The sequence below is a fragment of the Acartia tonsa genome, chromosome 13 (genome assembly GCF_053477335.1).
Source record: "Acartia tonsa isolate MP-2025a chromosome 13, ASM5347733v1, whole genome shotgun sequence".
Classification (NCBI taxonomy): domain Eukaryota; kingdom Metazoa; phylum Arthropoda; class Copepoda; order Calanoida; family Acartiidae; genus Acartia; species Acartia tonsa.
In genome coordinates, this window is record NC_137272.1 from 25,013,219 (window position 1) to 25,037,174 (window position 23,956).

Genomic DNA, 23,956 nt, shown 5'->3' on the forward strand with positions numbered 1-23,956 from the left:
TATTTTTTCAATATTTTATTAATATCTAGAATTGTGATAAAAAAAAGTGAACATCTAATAATTATTCTTTGGCTAGGATTACATTGAAAATCACACTGAAATCATTAGAATAAAATAACATTAAGACATATTTTTTTTATAAATTAAAGCATTTTTAAGAAGTTTGTCTTTGGTCACCATAAAAAAAACATTTTTGAAATTTTATGCACATTTGAAGAACCTTTATTAAAAATGGAACATATTTAACTTTTTATTAAATAAACAAATCTAATAAAAAAAAGCCACTAAAAATATGATTTTTTAAAAAACTACTGTTCTTTAATTCTCTCATTTAAACTGTTTTCTAAGAATCTTAAAATCCCCCGCTCTCCTGGAACTTTAAAAAAAAATTTATTTTTTGTATGACCTTCCCTGTCAAGAAGTTCAACACGCTAAAACTAATAAAATGATTTTTTTTATTAAATCTTAAATGTAGATTGTGTTTCAAATTTCTTTGGTTCATTTACTTTGAACTTTATCTAATAATAAAAGATAAAATAAGCTACTTAAATTCTTTAATTCACATCGTGTTTTATGTTTCTTTGGTGTAGCTGTCCATAGTGCCTTAGCGAAATGGGGATAGATGCCACTGCTTTTGGCCTACCTATTCTAATGACGTTAGGAAATATCCTATACCCCATCTCTTTTCTGGGGGTTTCTTTCCCCCTTCCTTTTCTCTTTCTCTTTACTATGACGTCAATAAAATAGGTAGGCCAAAAGCTGTGACATCTATCCCCATTTTCCTAGGGCTCTAAACACAGCTACTGCTTTGGTTCCGTTACTAGTTCACTGATATTAAATGTTCCACACGCAAAAAGTTTTCTATGAATCTGTTTTTCCGCCACTCTCACTTTCTCTCTGTCTCTAAGTGACATTAATTTCCTCGTCACACTCGTCAGATTCTGGAGCTGAATCATAACAATCTTCTGCTTCCTCATCCCCATCTTCTAGTCCAACACGATCTGAAAAAATATAATACATGGAAAGGTAAGAAAATTAATGTATAGTAAAATTTTATTATCATTATCATTCTTATTTTTGATGTTACAGTCTTCAAATAAAATAAGGTCCTAGGACAAATACAGGAGTCCCAAACGTCGGAGTGGACACTTTACCTAACCTAACTTATTTTAGACCATCTAATAAGTTTTTTAAATTCTTATTTGTACATTCATATCTTAACCTAACCTAATCTGTATAGAAATACTTAATTAAATTAATATTTTAACACTTCTGCGTTTGTCCACGCCGACGTTTGGGACTCCTGCGTATGTCCTGGAACCTAAAATGATATAAATAGTTACATATAGAGTAGAAGTGCGTTCACACAAAAAAAAAGAGCTTACCGTCATCTAAACCGGCGGCGCCATAATACTCCCCGCCGTCCAAACCGCCAGGTGGCGTTCCAGAAATTTCCCATGGTCCTGAACAGTTAAAAAGATTGTTATAAATTTTATCCACAAATGAAGATAAATAAAGCTAAACCTTGGTATCTAGTGCACTTCACTCAGGAAGGGGGGAGACAGGGGCATGTAAATTATTTTGGCTTCAAAGTATTATGGTCTACACATTTTAGAGATCTTTTGAGGAACACAGAAGAGAAACATACTTTGGGACTATCCTTCATTCATAAATAAACAAAGACTAAAAATGTCTAACCAAATATTTAGAACTAAAAATGCAAATATTAGCAACGAACACAATTTAGATTTTTGGGTGTTAATTACTTAATATTTTCTATCGCAGGAGTTTTGATATAAGAGGAGGGTAGGGAAATTATAGCACAATTATAATAATACTAAAGAATGATAGAATATTGGGTTTAGCAACAAGAAAATACTGAACCAGTCTACTAAACATTAAAAGCACGCCCGATTAAGTATTAACTAGGATCCCCAGTTAAAAAGATATCAAAACCAAATCTCACTCGCTAACGATAATATATTAATAAAAACACGGTAAAATAATCTTAAATATAAGATGCAAAAAATTGAAGCAAGAAAACTGACGTCACCGAAACTGTCCCAATTTTGTATAACTTTTGCGGAACAAGTTCCAATTACGTCATATTTTTCTTTCCCGAAAAAGGGAGGGGGGGAAGAAAATCTCTTCAAAAGAGATGGGGAAAACCCCCTTTTCTCCCATCTCTTTTTTCTTCCCCCCTTCCCTTTTTTTTCTTTCCCCCTTCTCTTATTCGGGAAAGAAAAATATGACGTAATTGGAACTTGTTCCGCAAAAGTTATACAAAATTGGGACAGTTTCGGTGACGTCAAGAAAACTGTCACTGTCAACACTCCCATAAAATCAAAATTTATAAGACATATCTTTTCCTTCTTTATCCCCTTTAATAATCTCTGACAAAACTCTGTGCACCTAAATTAATCGACAACCCTTTCTTCTCAACAGACTTTATAAGACATAAATTCAATTGGAAATTGGAGAACATTAAATAAGCAATAATTTTTTTTCTCTACGTGAAAATTACCGAAACTATTGATTTAAAACTAAATATTTCAAAGGTAAAGTTGTTGTTTTTGTAAGTAGATTACAATTATCGATAAAACAATCTTCTTACTTATTCTTATGAGTAAAATCCTGTGTTGGCAGCTCTATTTTAAAGTAGAAATTAAGAAAATCAATTCCTCTCTTTGAAACAAATTAATCTTTAACAGACGAACATTTAACTATTTCACATCAGGGAAAGAGAACATAAAATAAATATCAATTATTTCAACAACAAAAAATTATTATTGATAACAATTTAAGCATGCTATTAATTATTAAGAAGTGGCGAAAAATGTATAAAATAATGAGGACACGTTCTACTGTATCATTATCCATATCCATATAGAAACAAAGGTTTAGCAACCTAACTTTCCATTGCACGACGTTTCTGGGACCATGTTGATAATATTTCCTTTTTAGGATGCCCTCTTTGTGCTAAATACATTATTATCTGTACTCTTATATTTATACGACACTTTATTTATTTCCCATTTTCCTATCCCTGTTATGACAATATGTATAAAATACATTATAGTGTTTTTAAAAAATCTAAATTTTGTATATTATAATGAAATATTGTTGAAAATATCTCCTCTTACATTAGGTTTGTCTTATTTAAAAATTTATTCCTTTAAGAACAAACTATACATAATTAAATCACATAGTCTAGAATATTTTATCTATTTACAAATATCAAAAACAGTTTGATTTTTGTGTTATTTGATTGAGGACTTTTTCACCTTTATAATATTTGTTTACATCCTAAAAGATATGATAGGCTATTCATTGTCTTAATTGGAGCTACATCCAGCAAAAATCCAATAAATAAAGGAATTTTGCTACCCTCTAATGTAAATATATGTATAATAGGTTTGGGAATAAAATCACTTAAGCGAAAACTAAATTTTCTTCTGTTAGTGAGGTTAAACTACGGGTATACAAAAGAATAACTTTTGGGAGGAAATCTTAGTTAGTACGCCCTTTCCTTAAAATTTATCTCTAACATTTTATATAAAAGAATTGTTTCTTTTCACTAGAGAAAATATAGTGCCAAAATTTTTATCTTATTAAATACCCCTCCTAAAAAAGCAATTTCGGAAAACCGTATTTCGTTGGTAAAACCATTTCAGTATATCGCAGTTTATTCAAATGGGAGGATAGAAAATGTCCTTTCTTAGAAACTAAAATTTCGGGTATAGTCCCTTTCGTAACATCGCACCTTATGGGGCGATTCTTCGTATTTTTCACAGTAAATTTTCTCCTATTTCTAGCCCCTGCGGGGGGCTCTAACCCTGTGGGGCCAATTACCTAACCCTGTGGGGCAATCACCTAACCCAATATAACCTAACCTAAGCCATTTTAAAATTTTACGAATCGCCCCATTTGGGGCGATGTTACGAAAAGGACTATTCCCAAAATTTCTTTTTTCTCTCCAAGAACATATAAAAATCATAAAAATACCAATAAAATTATTATACCTTACAAGGATTTATTCATTTAGATTTTAATAAAATTTAAGTTTTGTCCAATTTCAAAATATTTTTCTGTTGGCTACTAACCTGTTGTCAATCATAATAAGAAAAAATGAGAATTATCATTTTTTATATTTAATCCTATTTTATTGGCCCAGTCTTTTGACTCTATTATAAGGCAAACAAAATTTGAATTAAATTTATAAATTTTCCATATTCGTATCTGTCTGCAGTCTACTATAAATACTTTTTTTTGTCAAGAAAAGGGGAAAAACTCAACCTCCGCACTGTATAGCCAGAACAAAATGAAATCTGTCGGTAAACGATTACTTTTCTGGTTTTGACATCACAAAAATTGATACCAACCCCCCCCCCCTTCCTCCCCCATCACCCCTCCCTTAACTATATCCCCTCTCCATCTCCCTTAACTCAATATTTCCAACATATCCCCTCTCCATCGACTTTTGTCCTCATATTCTCCCCCCCCCCCTCACTTATCAATTGCTCTTATAAAGAAATTTGCTCCGTGTTACTTGAATGAAAACACAAAGTTTTCCTCTCACTTTTTCTCACTCTCTATTTCTTTCTCTCTCTCTTATTCTATCTTTTTTGTATGCTTTTCTTTTTTTTTTCTTTCTTGTTGTTCTATCTTTCTTGTCTTATCTTTTTCAGTTTATTATGTTAATTTTTCTCACTTGTTCTTTAATTTTTTTTTCTTTAATCTGTTTTAATATATTTTTAATAACTTTCTCGAATTCATAGTCTTTTACTATCTATCTTTTCATCTATATTGGATGGATCATTTCAATACTTATGCTTGAGGTGCCCTAACCCTGCGAGACTAAACCGTACCCAATATAACTTAACCTAACCTGACATAAAGTAAAAAAAATCGAAAAATTCCTTTTTTCAGTTTATGTTAACTTAAGGGTTGGGGGGGGGGGGGTGTTGTTAAGTTTCTCTGCTCGACTAGGCACTTTGAGGGAAACCGCCGCCTTACCTAATGATTGTTGTTCGCCTGATGAGTAATTTTGATTTGTTGGAGAGATACATCCTGGGTTAGATTTGTTTGGTAAGGTTTGGTCCCTAAAAAAATATTACATTAGTATTGTCATTAGTATTAACTAACACACATCTTATTATGAAAATTGGAGATATCTACATATAATAAATACAATTAATTTTTTAAGTCAGTCTTTTTAGAAAGAATCATAAACCAAACAATTTTAAATAGGAACCTACAACACATACCTAGATATTTCGGTATGGCTCCGAAACGGTTTGAATCCAGCGGAAATTATTCATATTCGGAGCTATGCTGATTAACATTTGTTTTATAAAGAGTAATTTGTATTCATTTCAAGAATGTTATTGATTCTTTTTTTACAAATTTTCTTGAATAATAACTTTAATAACCACTTTCTTATTTTTCAAAAAGGTTTTGTAAGGCAAGATTAATCTTATGTTTGCATACACAGAAATTAAAAAGTAAGTTTTAAATGAATATGAAAATTTTCTCACCTGTTTCCTCCAGAAGCTAAGAGCTCTCGCTCCTTGCTATTCCGCCATTTCATCCGCCGGTTTTGAAACCAAATTTTAACCTGAATAAAAATAATTATTTTTACTAAAATAATATAAATATACATTTTTTCACACACAATTTCACTGCCGGTAGCCTAACCCATGAGATGAGCTGGCTAACCTAACCCAACTATAGTTTCAACACTCCTCTTAAAATTGAAATATAGGAAGACCTCCCTCACTCTGTTTTCACCCCATAATCGTATCTTAACTTCTTGGTTGCATACTGTGCACGCCATTATAACTAACTCAACTTAACCTAACCTATCTAATTGCGAGTGCATTCTTTGTGTGGGTGATTTATATTTTCACTATAAGGTCTACCAGACTCCCCACCCCTCATCCCCAATAAAATGTTTAATAATGTTCAAATGTGAAAAAAATACTAAAAATTGCAAAGATAAAGATAAAAGAAAAAAGAATCATATTCATAATCTAAAAATAAATATGCACCAAAAAAGTTTTACTACTCAATATATACACAACACATAGTAATATACAATACAAGAGTAACTACATTCATGAAAATAAAGCTTATGAAATAAATAAAAAAAGATTGGTATGCTACAATTATGACTATTATTCATCTTTATGAGAATAATTTAGCAAAAATCTAACAAAAGATTTATTATGGACTTAATGATAAAAATGTAAATATTATAACAAACGCATAACAAACAATTGTTTAAAATCCCATAAAATCTGCTTAAATATGTTACAAATTTTGTTGTCACAATATGGGAGAATTTTTTATTTCACAGTGAAGAAGCAATTCTTGCATTATGAGAAAATCCCACATTTCATTGATTCATTGATATTCTGGCCCTAACTATAGAAAAGCCATGCTTTATAAAACATATATTAATATATTATGTATTGTTATAATGTGTATATGAATAAGTGGTAAGAATCTGCCATATTTTGCATTCACTCCCCCCCCCCCTCTCCTGGAAAGAACCCGGCATATTTTGCATCTATACCCCCACTCCCCTGAGTCATATCACAATAGTAAACTTTCAGCCATAACATTTTGTTCTGCATATAGATGGGTCTAGGGTAAGTTAGCAACCAAAATTTCTTCAGATTATTGGTAAAATGTCACTGACTTTTATTATTTTATTGGAAAAGATAACTAATTGTTTAAACATTTTGCAAAATGGCAGAAAAAAATAGTTCTCTATAATACTAAAATACATCAAACTTCTTGTAATAACATTTGATTCTATATAAAGATTTGTTAGAAAAATGTCACTTGCTGTTTCTTTGATAACAAAGGAATTGGACAAGAAAACAACTGGTAGTTTGTTGAAACGTTTTGCAAAAAAAGATTTAGCAGACCTCTATGCAATTGTTAAAAAAAGATGAAAAAATGTCAAGAGTCAAAAAAATTGTCATTTTTGGGCCTTAGGATAGGTCTTGGCAAGTTAACAACCACTTATTTCTCACTCGTTTGAAAACTTTTATTGATAGTCTATTCAGTTTTTCCAAAAAAAATACACAACTTAGTTTAATATTGTGTCAGTGGTCAACTTAGAAGATCCCCTTCTTAACTTCTTCCCCTTAAGCTCATTATTTGCAGAGTGTGTTTAGTTAGGAGTGTGGGGAGGGGTGTGGGGTGCATGGGGGTGGGTGTTGGGTGCGTGTGCTGGTGAAGACAGTAATTGCCCCACTCATCAAAATAATTCTTGTATTAATGCTCTAATATTCCTTAAATATATATATACATACATATTATTGGGAGAAGAGAGGACAATAATGGTCAAATTAATCTACAACCCTATCTTCCCTCCAACAACAAAAATTTCAAGAAAAAAGAATTGGAGGTAAGTTTATTCTATCATACATTGTTGAATCCATATATCCCTGCATTAAATAAACTGTACTACAGGGTAGTAATTAATTTAATATTAGCACCTTTAATAATTTTATGTTATAAATGTTTAAAGGGAAAATATACTCTAAGCTGTATTTCAGTTTTTATCGGGCTGGCCGTCTGTTTTTCCTTACATACAGAAAATTAACAAAAACAACTTCTTCTTAATAAAGCCCTTTTTTATAGAAATTATTGTCCTTGTAACCTTTAACACCCAATGATTGAAATTATTAGGACAATTCTATCACTCCTGTGTACCTGGGAGTCCTTTAGTCCCAATTTCTCCGCTAATTTCTTCCTATCTGGTTTAGAGATATATTTCTGTAGTTGGAACCGTTTCTCCAGTCCTTTCCGCTGGAAATCTGAGAATACTGCCCGCCGTAGCATACCTCGTCGTGGCTTTCCTGGATAGATAGATATATGGGTGGGTTGATAGGTAGATAGATAGATAGATAGATAGACAAAGTTTGGGTTGATGAGGTTCATAATCTATTCTGTTAATAATCAATTCATTTACATAATACCATAGAGTTAGGGAGAGAGAGAGAGAGAGAGAGAGAGAGAGAGAGAGAGAGAGAGAGAGATAGGGAGAGAGAGATAAAGAGGAGGGGATAATGAGAGATAATTTCTCTAACTTTGCAAATTTGAACTGAATAGAGATTGTTGTGTGAAGGGAGTTATGAATTTTAGATGGGAATTTTAAATGGAAAAAGAATTTTTGGATTATCAATTTTATCTCTTTTAATGATTTTCATTCATTAAATTCAATTAAAAAATAATATTATTGCTTTTTCATTAAACTATTCTAAACTATGATTTGTTCAAATAACTTTTCCTCTTTGAGACTGTAACAATTGCATCTGACTGAGATTGCATTGAGACTGGCAAAAACCTGCTAGGGATCTACCTAAAGATTCTCAGAAATGGAGACTCAGTTAAGTGAGATCTTAATGTACAAATAAATGAATTATGAAATTTTTTTCTTTTTTCACACTTCTGATACAGATTAATTTGTAGAGTCTATTATTTTCAATAAAAGCCTATATGAACCCCCCTTTGTAATTTTAAATTTCTCCTTAGGTAGCACTAAACTTAATTATACACGTAATCATTGATTGATAGAGTAGCTTTGCAATTAATTTTGGTTTTGTTAAAAAAGAAAGGTAGAATAAGTTGATAAAGTAATATTATTTCGGTTGGACAATGACATACATAATTAAAAGTTTTTTGTAACTATCCTAACATAAAAAATATTGTTCCACTTTTATAATAATGGAAAGTGCCTATTAGAATTAATTTAATTCAGCTCTTACTATGAATGAATAATGAATATATTTAGTTTCTCTAATTTATATAAATTCATAATTCTATAATTCATATTAAATGCTTTGTTAAAGTCAAATCGACTTAAATCATAAATATTTAGCTGTTTCTTATATACATAAGGAATATTATTCGTTTTTGTCCCTTAAATTCTCTAACAGCTTTATTTTAAGATCTGTGCTTTTTAAGGAGGGTTAATAAAACTTGCATTTAGTTCAACATTTCAAAAAAAGCAAGCTTTATAAAACTGTAAATGAAAAATTCCAAATTAGTATCGCATCTTAAATACATAATAACAATAATGAAAGCGTTCTAAATCACACATAAATAACAATTCTATATCTATAAGTATCATTGACAGATATATGTAGTTAATGATAATGTTTTAATAAAATTATTCTGTAAAACAAGAAAGATTACTTTATATAATAGCAAAAGCTGAAAACAATTTTTTTTGATGAGCCGAATAATTGATTAAGAACAGAATATATGTGATTTTTTTGTTCTTGTTTTTTTTTGTATGTTATTTAACTTGTTGTAAAAAAGAATTTAGCCATATACGAAAGAGAAGAAGCGAGTTAGAAAGAGAGAAAATATAATGATGAAATATAGTTTTACCTCTCATATTAGAGGACCAAGGGAAGGTGCCAGGTAATGGAAAAACTGTCGTTCCTGTGCCTAAATATTTATGTAATTATCATAACAATTCTTCTATCTATTATGAACTATATTCCTTACATTTAAATAGTGAAGCTACTCGATAATTCTAAATGTCCTTTAGACCGTTAGCATGTCTGTGAGTTTGTCCGTTCGTAAGCATGGTACTTGCATGTTGTCATCCTTGTTCATTATTGAAAATGGGTATATCACAAATTTATTTATGTTTGGTTTCTTAACAAATTTAACTGAATGGATTGTCATATTTTTAAAGTTATTTTCAATAATATTCTTCTATTAGTATGATAATTGCCGAAAATACATAACTTTGCTGTTTATTCTTTTGTGGCTTAAGTATAAGTATCGTAAAACTACATAATATACCTTAAAAAAGGAAAATGCCTCATTAGATATGATTGCAAAAATATTTGATTAAAAGTACATCAATGTTGTAAAGGTACAGAAGTGTGCAAAAAAAAGTACACTATCTTATAATGTACCTGGAATTGTAAAATGAGGTATGGATACATTTTGTCTGAACTGTTGCAGACTTTCTAAATATTGGGATGTATAATTGTGAATAAATATGTATAAAATGTACAAAAGTTTGTGAAATGAATCCAAATTTATAAAACATACTTACGGTTGCAATGTACAAATGGATCTACTGCAGTTCACGGTAAAATATTGCTGGTAACGAATATTTCTAAAAATCTATGAATTTAAAGGCTGCTAGCTGCATAACGGCTGAACGTACATCATCATGCTCGCACACTGTTTTAAGCGGCATAAGAAGACTACAAATAATCTGAAATGGCCATAAATCAATAATGCATAATTATCTCGCAGTGCAGAGAAATGCGCGAAAAAAACCTATTTTACGCGTTTTTACTTCAGTGAAGCTTTCCCTGTGCATCATTAGATCTTAGCTATTCCAGATTACTTGTAGGCCTTCTTATGCCGCTTAAAATGGTGTGCTGCTATGATCTGTACGTTCAGCCGTTTGACAGCTAGCAGCCTTTAAAATTCATAGATTTTTAGAAATATTCGTTACCAGCAATATTTTACCGTGAACTGCAGTAGATCCGTACAAATATTTACAAAAATGAAAATATATTTCCGTAAGAGACTATATGTTTGAATATACTAATATTAAAACAATAACAATTACCCATTCTGTATTTTAAATTATTGATGGAAAACTTTAATACCGTTACTTTGTACAATCCAATCCTAATCCAAAAAAGTTTTAAAATGAGTTTTAAACTTTTTCATATGGTGGGGAAGAGAGTTTTGCTTACTTTTCTGTAAAATGTTAGAAATTTTACAAAAAATAAACGTACGAAATATGACTTTTAGAATTAATACCTGGAATGGTAAAAGGAGTCCTGTGTACATATTGTCTGTAGAGAAGAGGGTGGAAAGGATTGAATCCCTGCACTAGTGGGGGCCGAGGGGGTAGAGGAGGCTTTGTTGGCAGAGGTGACACTAAACCTAAAAAAAGCAATTTACAATCAATGGCGTGCACATAAATTCGCAAGGAAGAAAAATAGGAAGGCTGGCCGGCCTTGCCAATCTCATATTTAAGGGGTGTGTTGACAACCCCCTACAGCACGCAACTGTTTATGACTATTGCAGAGAATTTAGAACTAGATCTGCAGATAGATAAAAAGAGAAACATACAGAGTGAGGGAAGTATGTTATAAATCCTACTTGGATAGTACAATGGAGAATGGAGACAGAGTGAGGGAAGCATCCAACCTCGATTATATAAGGGAGGCTTTTGCTACACAGGGTACTAGGACTAGATCTGCAGACAGATAACACATAAAGAGTGAGGGAAGCATTAAAATCCTACCTGGATGATATAATGGAGAATGGAGACTATTACTGTACAAAGGACTAGAACTAGTACTGCAGACAGACAAAGAGAGAAACATACAGAGTGAGGGAAGCATTAAAACTCTACCTGGATGATATAATGGAGAATGGAGACTATTACTGTACAGAGGACTAGGACTAGATCTGAAATAATGTATAACAATAACTATTTCGTGCAGTATTTGCGAAGCTGTTTGATATGCTAAATTCACGTTTGAGGGTGAAGGGGCAATGGCCTGTATACATTTTAATTGACCAATGGTAGGCCAGTATAACGTCTTTTTTATAAGTGCTATAAAAAAGCTTCGTGTTTTCAACATTATTTTATGATAAATAAAAAAAAATCTGTTTAATTTTTTCATATTTCTATAATTTTTCAATATTATTCTGTATGCGTAGACGACTGTTTAAAATACAAGAAATATACAATTGCCGTAGAGATTCAATTTCCCCCCCCCCCCCCCCCCTACCTTGAGAGATGAAAATTAGTTTTGATATTTTTTCTTTATAGCTATAATTCGAGGCTAACGTCCACCCTGGCAAAGCTATGTGCATGCGACTGTTTACCTTGAATGTGGCGGACTTATTGGGCTTCTGGGTTGACTAGATGGACTCCCCCCACCACGCGGGGGAGGGCTACCTGCTCCATGTCTACTGGGACTCAAACTTTCACCCTCGGGACTAAGAGATCTAAAATCATACACATCATTGATCCAAATGTTTTATTATGATTTTTTTTTTAAAATATGTACTGGCAGAAACGTTGTAGGCAAAATTTATATTTCATATGTTTCTTTGATAATTTTTGGGATTGTAATAAATAAATGGCGTAAGACCACAAATATTTTCAATTTTGTTGTTATATCCCCCCTGAGAAATTTTAAGAATAAAAAAAGGGTTTTTATTGTACAATCGATTAAAAGTACAAAAAAAGTAAATTTTTTCTGTCACAATCATAAAAGGGATTATTTAAAATTGGGATAATAAAAGAATCAAGATGGTTATTTTCAAACTTATTCACTAATAGCTTCGACGTTATGGCACTACAATTACCCTTATAACAATATACAACATTTCTGTTGGAAGGAGTAAGTCAAACAGTGATTCAGTGAGGGAAGCAGATACTTAGAGAGAAGTTACGCATCTTAAAATTTTACCTTTTAATGACTGGTTTTGTATCGAGTTCTTCTTCTGCTTTGGATAAAATTGCATTCACACTTTATGCGAAAAAAAGCTTCATAAATTTTAATTGTTTTCTTAAAGATTAAAGTATTAGAATGTGTATAAATGGATTATACGGTTTCTCATTTTCAGGGAAGCTTCGAATTTGAATGCCCCTCCCCCTTCTCGTTAAAACTTTAAGGAGGGGAGATCGGAGTCAGATAACCCCTAGTTTTTTTAGAAGAAGAAAGTTTTGTAAATCAGCTAACGAATAGAGTGAAAGAATATCTGAATTTATTGAATTCAAAGTGGTTTAATAAAAGAATAATAAATAAGTTTTAAAGTTTTAAAAAGATCAAATAAAAGATTATAATGTCTGGTGAGGAGTTAAAAAGTTTCCAAATAAAAGTTTTAAAATGTTGTCACATCAAAACCAGAAGGGGTTGAAGTGGCTTATTTCAGGGATGTAAGGATAGGACTATGAAGCTATTGGCTTGGGGGGGTTCAATGCTTGTCCAATGCTTAAATATAATTATTTTAACTTAGTTTTTTACGAGACTATAGGGTAATAAATAATGCATCCCCTCATCGTAAAATGGGTTAATCGCTGCTGCATCATGCCTGAAGATGTTAAAAGATGTTCCTACTCATAGATTCTCAAAACCGCGACATTAATAGTTTGATTAGAGAGAATACTTTGGCCCCATTTATGACCATTGATCGTGCTCAGTTAGGACTACTTGTAAAAGGACTGGTTATGAAAAGGTTGATTGTCTCAAATAAATAATAAATGGGATGTTATTTTCTTGGGATCTTATACAAAAAAAAGTTCTCGTGCTGTTAATAATAAAGAACACACTACTTATATTAAACAGCAATAGCTAAAAAAAAACATTTTTAAGACAAATTACAAATTTTAAGAGATTCGTAGGATAATAATTATAAGATTATTCTAAATCCCTTTGTCTCTTTATTTTTAACATCTATCAAGGGCAGATTTACATACACACATCAATTATTTGCCCTATCCCTATATCCCGGGATTATGATATCTTTTACAAATTTAATGACCAATATGCTGAAGTAATGTTTTATACATTCTATTTCCAGTTAAACTTTAGTGTTGTTATTTTATCAACATAGGGTCATGGCATAATTTTTAATTTAGTTTTACAATATGCAGTAAAATGTTTTTATTTTTAATCACTTCAATGACTTGACTTAAAGTTGTTTAAATCCTGCACCAACATAATCATTATCAAAACAGTTTGCATTCTATCGATATTCAATTTCAAGCGTTTATGTCTAATTTTTGGATTTAATAAAATACCACATCCAAAAAATTTTGACGTCGACTATATTGATATAAAAAAGTAGTCATAAATAAAATGTATAAAATATAAACAACAATTATTGATCATCTACAACTTTTTATTTTGATGTGCTGATTTTTAATTTCAAATGTGTTTCCTCATCCTATCTCAATATTTACTACTAGCTAAAAAAGCTTCAAACTTCCAAACTTTCAAAATTTTGAACATATAAACGATTTATACATTCAAAACTTTAATTTTGTAAATTTATATTTTTTTTGGAAGTTTGAGGCTTTTTTAGCTAGAAGTGAGGAAACACCGCGGAAACTACGTACACATTTGGAAATTAAAATTTAGCACATCTTTTTTTTATTCGCCAGCTTTTGACAATTTTATAGTTTCAGCAGCGTAGATACTCTTTAATTTACTTTAAAAAACCTAATATAACTTCTGCAGAAGTAAAAGGAACATAGGACTAATGGTGGCATGTTTATTATCTATAATACAAAGTAGCTTGATGTCTGTCTGTCCGTCCGTCTGTCCGTCTGAAGCTTAAGATCTCGGTAACTACTGAACTGATCGGATTCTACTCTTCAGGGAATATACCTAGTGGTCCTGTGGTGGTTTTAGCCTATTTTCTTGTGGGGTGGGACACTCCCAACCCCCCAAAAATAAAAAGTTCGCCCCCCCCCAATTTTTTTTTTTTTTTGCAGAACATTTTCTTGGTCCTTTTTTTATATTTTTTTGCTGAAGATTTCCCTGGTCCTTTTACGAATTTCGCCCTTAATTTTTTTATCACCTCTTGGGGCAAAGCCCCTAGAGGCTAGGGGCGAAGCCACTAGTTGTTGATAAAGTAACTGGACAAAGTTTTTCCTAATTCAGCCATTTGACGTCATAAAACTGAAGAGATGAGGGAAGAAGTTGGAAAGAAAACCCCTAAAAATGAGATGGATAATCCACCATTTTTATGACGTCACATGGCTGAATTTTGAGACACTTTGTCCAGTTACTTGTCATGTTACAGAGCAGATGTTCAGTGGCCATAAAATAAGTGGGAGAAAAATAAAGAGAAAGAAGGTTATCGTAGATATTTTAAAATCACAAAAAAAAACTTTATTATTATTATTTGTCTTTTGTATTATAATCGATACACCAAAATATCTATCTCAAATAACAAATGATGATCACATTTCCCCTAGAGCGTTACGGACTGAAGGACAGACATACAAAACGAATCATAGAGTAGCTTCCGTTCTAAGTCGACAGAAAAATAAAAAGGATAGTTGAAAAAATAATAAAACTTGATAAACTTATGAGGCTCTTGCCTAAATTTCAGAAAAGGTTTTAGCCTGCAGCTGTCAGTTAGCGGCTCACCAGCGGTTGCTGAACTTACCGCGGCCACGGCAGCTGCAGCCGCTTCACGCTGCTGTGATCTGTGGGCTAGCTGCAGTAGTTCAGCTGCTGCACTGCTACTACTTCCACCTGTAATAAAATGCAACATTTTTTTAAAATTACATTATCTTGTTGCTATTTTATCTTTTATGTTGAATTTAAAATGGTTCTTACTACTAGTGGATCAGTTGCACGACTATATAATACTATGAGTACCTGACCCAAATTAAAAACATTAAATTAAAAACATTAAATACAGGTAAAGTGACTGTCGTATTCAATAATATTCCCCTATGCGACTAATCGCATTATTCAACAACTTAAATGCCAACATTCATAGGTAGCGAAGAAGAAGAAAATATGGATGGACAAACGGATAAAGTAAGTTATAGTTGCAGATGTTCAGAGGTCATAAAATAAGAGAGAGAGATAGAGATATAACATCATCTATCATGGGGACGGGAAAAGTGTACAAAAAATCAGCTATGTGACGTCATGAAAATGAGGTATTATCCATCTCTTTTTTAGGGATTTTCTTTCCCACTTCTCCTCTTATCTCCCTCATTTTTTTGACGCCACATGGCTGATTTTGAGACACTTTGTCCCACAACTATGTTTTGTAGCTTGACCGACAGACAAACAGACAATGTAAATTATATAGGCTCCTTGGTATAGCAAATCTTCACCAAAATTTCAGCCGTTTATCAAGCTGTGGTTGAGAAAATTACATTTCTCAAAAATGTTTCAGACCGACATACAGACGGACAATTCGAATTATAGAGTCGCTACTGAGAGTACACAAAAACACAGACGTAGTGATAAAGAATGTCCTACCTACAGGTAGTAAATCTCTGGGTATGCCAAACATGGATTGTGGACTCCCTTCTGGAAAATGGCGTCCAGCTGCGGATTGAAGTCCCAGGGAACTTAGAGGGCTACCTAAAAAATGTTAGGTAAGGTCAAATAAATTGATAAATGGGTTTTAAGTATTTGGTTTTTACATTTAATATACTACAAAATGTAGAACAACAGACGATAATTAAGTCTGTTTGGCCTTATAAATTATGTCATCTTGATTATTAGCTGTGGAAGTATTAGTAAGACTAGCTAAACTATATTACCTTGATTATTAGCTATGGAAGTATTAGTAAGACTAGCTAAACTACATATATTACCTTGATTATTAGCTGTGGAAGTATTAGTAAGACTTGCTAAACTAAATTACCTTGATTATTAGCTGTGGAAGTATTAGTAAGACTAGCTAAACTATATTACCTTGATTATTAGCTGTGGAAGTATTAGTAAGACTAGCTAAACTAAATTACCTTGATTATTAGCTGTGGAAGTATTAGTAAGACTAGCTAAACTAAATTATCTTGATTATTAGCTGTGGAAGTATTAGTAAGACTAGCTGAACTATATTACCTTGATTATTAGCTGAGGAAGTATTAATAAGACTAGCTAAACTATATTACCTTGATTATTAGCTGTAGAAGTATTAGTAAGACTAGCTAAACTATATTACCTTTATTATTAGCTGTGGAAGTATTAGTAAGACTAGCTAAACTAAATTATCTTTATTATTAGCTGAGGAAGTATTAGTAAGACTAGCTAAACTATATTACCTTGATTATTAGCTGTAGAAGTATTAGTAAGACTAGCTAAACTAAATTACCTTGATTATTAGCTGTGGAAGTATTAGTAAGACTAGCTAAACTATATTACCTTTATTATTAGCTGAGGAAGTATTAGTAAGACTAGCTAAACTATATTACCTTGATTATTAGCTGTAGAAGTATTAGTAAGACTAGCTAAACTATAGAACCTCGTAAAAGTGTCGAACTATGACGTCAGAAAAAAATAACAATTAACCAATGAGAAGCCAGTATTCACTGTAATTGACCAATGGTAAAATATATAGCGGTCTCTCATTGGTTAATTATTAATTTTTTCTGACGTCATAGTCAGACACTTTTACTGGGTTCTAAACTATATTACCTTGATTATTAGCTGTAGAAGTATTAGTAAGACTAGCTAAACTATATTACCTTGATTATTAGATGTGGAAGTATTAGTAAGACTAGCTAAACTATATTACCTTGATTATTAGCTGTGGAAGTATTAATAAGACTAGCTAAACTATATTACCTTGATTATTAGCTGTGGAAGTATTAGTAAGACTAGCTAAACTATATTACCTTGATTATTAGCTGTGGAAGTATTAGTAAGACTAGCTAAACTATATTACCTTGATTATTAGCTGTGGAAGTATTAGTAAGACTAGCTAAACTATGTTACCTTGATTATCAGCTGAGGAAGTATTAGTAAGACTAGCTAAACTATATTACCTTGATTATTAGCTGTGGAAGTATTAGTAAGACTAGCTAAACTATATTACCTTGATTATTAGCTGTGGAAGTATTAGTAAGACTAGCTAAACTATATTACCTTGATTATTAGCTGTGGAAGTATTATTAAGACTAGCTAAATTATATTACCTTGATTATTAGCTGTGGAAGTATTATTAAGACTAGCTAAACTATATTACCTTGATTATTAGCTGTGGAAGTATTAGTAAGACTAGCTAAACTATATTAACTTGATTATTAGCTGTGGAAGTATTAGTAAGACTAGCTAAATTATATTACCTTGATTATTAGCTGTGGAAGTATTATTAAGACTAGCTAAATTATATTACCTTGATTATTAGCTGTGGAAGTATTAGTAAGACTAGCTAAATTATATTACCTTGATTATTAGCTGTGGAAGTATTATTAAGACTAGCTAAATTATATTACCTTGATTATTAGCTGTGGAAGTATTAGTAAGACTAGCTAAATTATATTACCTTGATTATTAGCTGTGGAAGTATTAGTAAGACTAGCTAAACTATATTACCTTGATTATTAGCTGTGGAAGTATTAGTAAGACTAGCTAAATTATATTACCTTGATTATTAGCTGTGGAAGTATTAGTAAGACTAGCTAAACTATATTACCTTGATTATTAGCTGAGGAAGTATTAGTAAGACTAGCTAAACTATATTACCTTGATTATTAGCTGTGGAAGTATTAGTAAGACTAGCTAAATTATATTACCTTGATTATTAGCTGTGGAAGTATTAGTAAGACTAGCTAAACTATATTACCTTGATTATTAGCTGTGGAAGTATTATTAAGACTAGCTAAATTATATTACCTTGATTATTAGCTGTGGAAGTATTATTAAGACTAGCTAAATTATATTACCTTGATTATTAGCTGTGGAAGTATTAGTAAGACTAGCTAAATTATATTACCTTGATTATTAGCTGTGGAAGTATTAGTAAGACTAGCTAAACTATATTACCTTGATTATTAGCTGTGGAAGTATTAGTAAGACTAGCTAAATTATATTACCTTGATTATTAGCTGTGGAAGTATTAGTAAGACTAGCTAAACTATATTACCTTGATTATTAGCTGAGGAAGTATTAGTAAGACTAGCTAAATTATATTACCTTGATTATTAGCTGTGGAAGTATTAGTAAGACTAGCTAAACTATATTACCTTGATTATTAGCTGAGGAAGTATTAGTAAGACTAGCTAAACTATATTACCTTGATTATTAGCTGTGGAAGTATTAGTAAGACTAGCTAAATTATATTACCTTGATTATTAGCTGTGGAAGTATTAGTAAGACTAGCTAAACTATATTACCTTGATTATTAGATGTGGAAGTATTAGTAAGACTAGCTAAACTATATTACCTTGATTATTAGCTGTGGAAGTATTATTAAGACTAGCTAAATTATATTACCTTGATTATTAGCTGTGGAAGTATTATTAAGACTAGCTAAATTATATTACCTTGATTATTAGCTGTGGAAGTATTAGTAAGACTAGCTAAATTATATTACCTTGATTATTAGCTGTGGAAGTATTATTAAGACTAGCTAAATTATATTACCTTGATTATTAGCTGTGGAAGTATTAGTAAGACTAGCTAAATTATATTACCTTGATTATTAGCTGTGGAAGTATTAGTAAGACTAGCTAAACTATATTACCTTGATTATTAGCTGTGGAAGTATTAGTAAGACTAGCTAAATTATATTACCTTGATTATTAGCTGTGGAAGTATTAGTAAGACTAGCTAAACTATATTACCTTGATTATTAGCTGAGGAAGTATTTGTGTAAAAAAAATGACATGAGCAAATTTTGTTCAGCAAATTATGATAACCCATTTGACGATAAATGTCTGTCGTCTGTAAAGGGTATTTTTTTGTTTATGAGTACAAAAAAGTATTATTTTTAAATTTTAAAAATAGGGTAAATAGCGTAAATTACGTTGTTTTACTTTTTGTTCATTTTATTCAATAATTTTACAAATATAGTAAAATTAAAACTGGTTCTTTATCACAACAAAGTGGGTCAAATTGGTGTCTAATTATTGGACATTATTTGTAGTCGTTTGAAATCCTTGGAATCAAAAGGTCATATTTTTTTAGCGTATTTTTAGCTAAATTTCGGCCAATATAGTATAAAGATTTCTACTACCATAAAAGTGAATTTTAAAAAGGTGTATAACTTGATATTTGATATATTGTTATAGCTAATAAATGTTATAGCGTTATAGCTTAAATTGTTATACCTTAAATCGTTATACTTTCATAATTTTAATTGTTATATCGTGATTTCGTTAAAGCGCTATAATTTTTTATCGTTTTGTCCTTATAACATTAAATCCTTTTATTTTATTTCATACTTTTAATTGTTACATTGTGATTTCGTTAAAGCGCTGTAACTTTTGATTGTTGAAACCATTGATCGTTAAAACCGTTTGTTTAAATCGTTCGTAAAACCATTCATTCAAACCGTTTGTTAAAACTGTTTGTAAAACCGTTTGCTAAAACAGTTTGTAAAACCGTTTGTTAAAACCGTTCGTTAAAACCTTTCGTTAAAACCGTTCGTTTAAACCGTTTGTTTAAACCGTTTGTTAAAACCGTTCATTAAACAGTTTATCTTTTTTAAAACAACCGTTTATCATTAAAAAAACCGTTGATCAATAAGAACTGTTGATCAATAAAAAACCTTTTAACGTTTAAAAAAACCGTTAAGCATTAAATCCGTTTATCGTTTAAAAAACCGATAAGCATTAAATCCGTTTATCGTTAAAAAAAAAGTTTATCGTTAAAAAACACATATAAAAAAATCCGTGGAAAATTTGATAAATGTTTCATTAATATTTTTAGGTATTGGCTGATATTTTTATGAAATATTGAGATGTTTCATAAAAAATATTAGTTGATAATTGAATTTCTTTATGCTCTTAATATTGCTTTAAAAAAAACATAGTATAAAATGGCGATTTCTTTGCTTTACCTTATACTATGAGCATAGTTTTGAGTATATCTAAATTTAATAAAATTGTATAAAGAATATTAAATTCATCATCAATTGTTGATTAATTTAGTATTTTAACACTAATTTTGTTGGATAATTTAGATAAAATTTCATAGAAGAGATCCAGACAGAATGGCGATTTTGCCATCAATTTTTAATTTCTCTGGAAACCTTTTTTTTTTTGTCAGTTAGTTGGGATAGCCCAATTAAGTTTTTCAACTACCTACCTATCCTAGTTTGAGAGCAGCTAAACCATAACTGAATTTATTACACCCCAGTATTTTAATATTTATTAATATTGCTATTTTTCCTTAATCTTGTAAAATAAAAATTATTTTTAAAATTTGTTTGTTTTCTTTATTAAATTTTAACATTGTAATAGTTCAACAAAAACAGGCTTAAAACCACCCAAATTTTTTTGCAACAACTAGCTAAACTATATTACCTTGATTATTAGCTGTGGAAGTATTAGTAAGACTAGCTAAACTATATTACCTTGATTATTAGCTGAGGAAGTATTAGTAAGACTAGCTAAACTATATTACCTTTATTATTAGCTGAGGAAGTATTAGTAAGACTAGCTAAATTATATTACCTTGATTATTAGCTGTAGAAGTATTAGTAAGACTAGCTAAACTATATTACCTTGATTATTAGATGTGGAAGTATTAGTAAGACTAGCTAAACTATATTACCTTGATTATTAGCTGTGGAAGTATTATTAAGACTAGCTAAATTATATTACCTTGATTATTAGCTGTGGAAGTATTATTAAGACTAGCTAAATTATATTACCTTGATTATTAGCTGTGGAAGTATTAGTAAGACTAGCTAAATTATATTACCTTGATTATTAGCTGTGGAAGTATTATTAAGACTAGCTAAATTATATTACCTTGATTATTAGCTGTGGAAGTATTAGTAAGACTAGCTAAATTATATTACCTTGATTATTAGCTGTGGAAGTATTAGTAAGACTAGCTAAACTATATTACCTTGATTATTAGCTGTGGAAGTATTAGTAAGACTAGCTAAATTATATCACCTTGATTATTAGCTGTGGAAGTATTAGTAAGACTAGCTAAACTATATTACCTTGATTATTAGCTGAGGAAGTATTAGTAAGACTAGCTAAACTATATTACCTTGATTATTAGCTGTGGAAGTATTAGTAAGACTAGCTAAATTATATTACCTTGATTATTAGCTGTGGAAGTATTAGTAAGACTAGCTAAACTATATTACCTTGATTATTAGCTATGGAAGTATTAGTAAGACTAGCTAAACTATATTACCTTGATTATTAGCTGTGGAAGTATTAGTAAGACTAGCTAAACTATATTACCTTGATTATTAGCTGTGGAAGTATTAATAAGACTAGCTAAACTATATTACCTTGATTATTAGCTGTGGAAGTATTAGTAAGACTAGCTAAATTATATTACCTTGATTATTAGCTGTGGAAGTATTAGTAAGACTAGCTAAACTATATTACCTTGATTATTAGCTGTGGAAGTATTAGTAAGACTAGCTAAATTATATTACCTTGATTATTAGCTGTGGAAGTATTAGTAAGACTAGCTAAACTATATTACCTTGATTATTAGCTGTCGATGTATTAGTAAGACTAGCTAAACTGGATAGAAGAGTAGGACCGCTCTCGCTGGTGAATAATAAATTGTTGTGTGTAACTTGATCTGATTGGCTCCTAAAAAAAAAGAAAATTTTTTGAGGTAAATTTTTCTACATTTAAGACCGTCCGTTTGTCTGTAAGCTCTCGTCGTTAATTGATTTTAAATATGGTTTGGTGATTCCTGTAACAGTTAGGTACAATTTAGAAGATATTGTTACCTTATTTCATACATAGAAAGTCCACAAAGTATTTAAACTTTTATTTGATATCATTATCCAATTAACATAATTTTTGTATAGTTATTCCCAGGACTATTAGGCGAAGAACTGCTTTATTCAAAATTAAAATCAGGTATTTAATTAAGTAACTTATGATATATTTCTTTTAAAGTCAGACTTCTAAATAATTTTAAATCTTAGATTCATTCTTTCTTTATATTTTAATTATCAATTGTTGTTAGTTCATAAAATAAACTTTATTACTTGCTTCACTGGCATTAGCGAGTGAGTCGGGATTTCTTTGATATTTTGAGATGAGGTCAACACAAAACCTTACATTTAATCAATAAATTATTTAGACCCTATTATTATCCTATTAGTTTTCAAATATGATGACCTAAATTATGTATATTGTATATCACTAAACAAATTTCAGCTTAGAACAATTTTTGAATTGCTAAACCAAAAATAAAAGTGTAACAAAATAACTAGAGAAGAAACTGAGAGAAAAAAGTTTTGTTTAAAAACAAAATGATTGTTACAACTGGCAAAACTCTTTTTAACATTTTCTCATTTTAAAATCAAATTAACCACTTTATCTAGCGTTTAAAAAAGTATTTTTTGTCCATATCAAAAGATGATTGATTAAAATCATAACACTTAAATCTGTAAATTTTAATCAGTTAAGAAATTTTTTTAACATAAAAAGTCAAAAAATATCTCAACATTTTTTGAAGGAAAAATATAAGTATTCATATCCCTATTAAAATTTAAAAAAAACATCTTACCCTGTTAAAGTATTAGCAAAAGGAAGAATGTTCATTTGATGTGTTTGTGGCGGTAAACCGCCGTTTCCACCACCTACAAGCGACGCCGGCGAATATAACGGGAACATTTCACTTATCTTTTATCGTTTTTAAGTTTTATCACAAGTATTTTTTATATCATTTTTATAAAAATCATGTTTTTTTATAAGCAAATCTTTTTATATTCACAGGTTGATATGTTTTAATTGTCCCAATCAAACTAAATGGTTATTATAAACTGGTAGTATAAAGGTTCATAAAACTATACAATATACCAAGCTATAATATGCTCTATTTCACCAGGGGTATGAGGGGGATGGTGGCACGTAGCACCGCCCCAAAAGGGAAACCACATGGTTGAATGGGCTATGAGGGGGCAATCAAATCCCATTTACTGGCAAATTGGCCCCCTAATGTTCTCAATAATGGCTACATCGAGCATTATAGTTGCTCTCTCACCCTCCCTAACAGTTCTCTCTCTCTATGGATGATAGAAAAAATGCGCTAAATTGTGTCGCTCTGAATGTAATTATCTGGCCTCTGATTGGTTGACTCTTGACTCCGTCAGCGGCAAAGGATCATGGCAAGTTTATCGATCTACAAACACTGCTTCATTTTTTTATATCTAAAAATACTATAAACTATACAGTATACATTCGTACTAAATCAAACAACTTACATTAAATTCATGGACAATTAATTTAAGAAAAATTATA

At 30.7% G+C, this 23,956-nt stretch overlaps 1 protein-coding gene across 1 annotated transcript; it reads right to left on the bottom strand.

Moving 5' to 3' along the window:
* Positions 1–76: 76 nt before the first annotated feature.
* On the bottom strand, positions 77–23,478 carry Dbx (homeobox protein Dbx). The gene is made up of 14 exons (XM_080180953.1): positions 23,223–23,478; positions 22,179–22,291; positions 16,032–16,136; positions 15,131–15,287; positions 11,899–12,021; positions 11,309–11,475; positions 10,819–10,944; positions 9,951–10,004; positions 9,412–9,471; positions 7,729–7,874; positions 5,538–5,617; positions 5,017–5,102; positions 1,386–1,463; positions 77–1,001 (listed from the first exon to the last, which is right to left on the bottom strand). Exons 1-14 carry the CDS (start codon positions 23,327–23,329, stop codon positions 904–906), a joined length of 1,500 nt encoding a protein of 499 aa, XP_080037079.1. The 5' UTR covers positions 23,330–23,478; the 3' UTR covers positions 77–903.
* Positions 23,479–23,956: the final 478 nt, after the last annotated feature.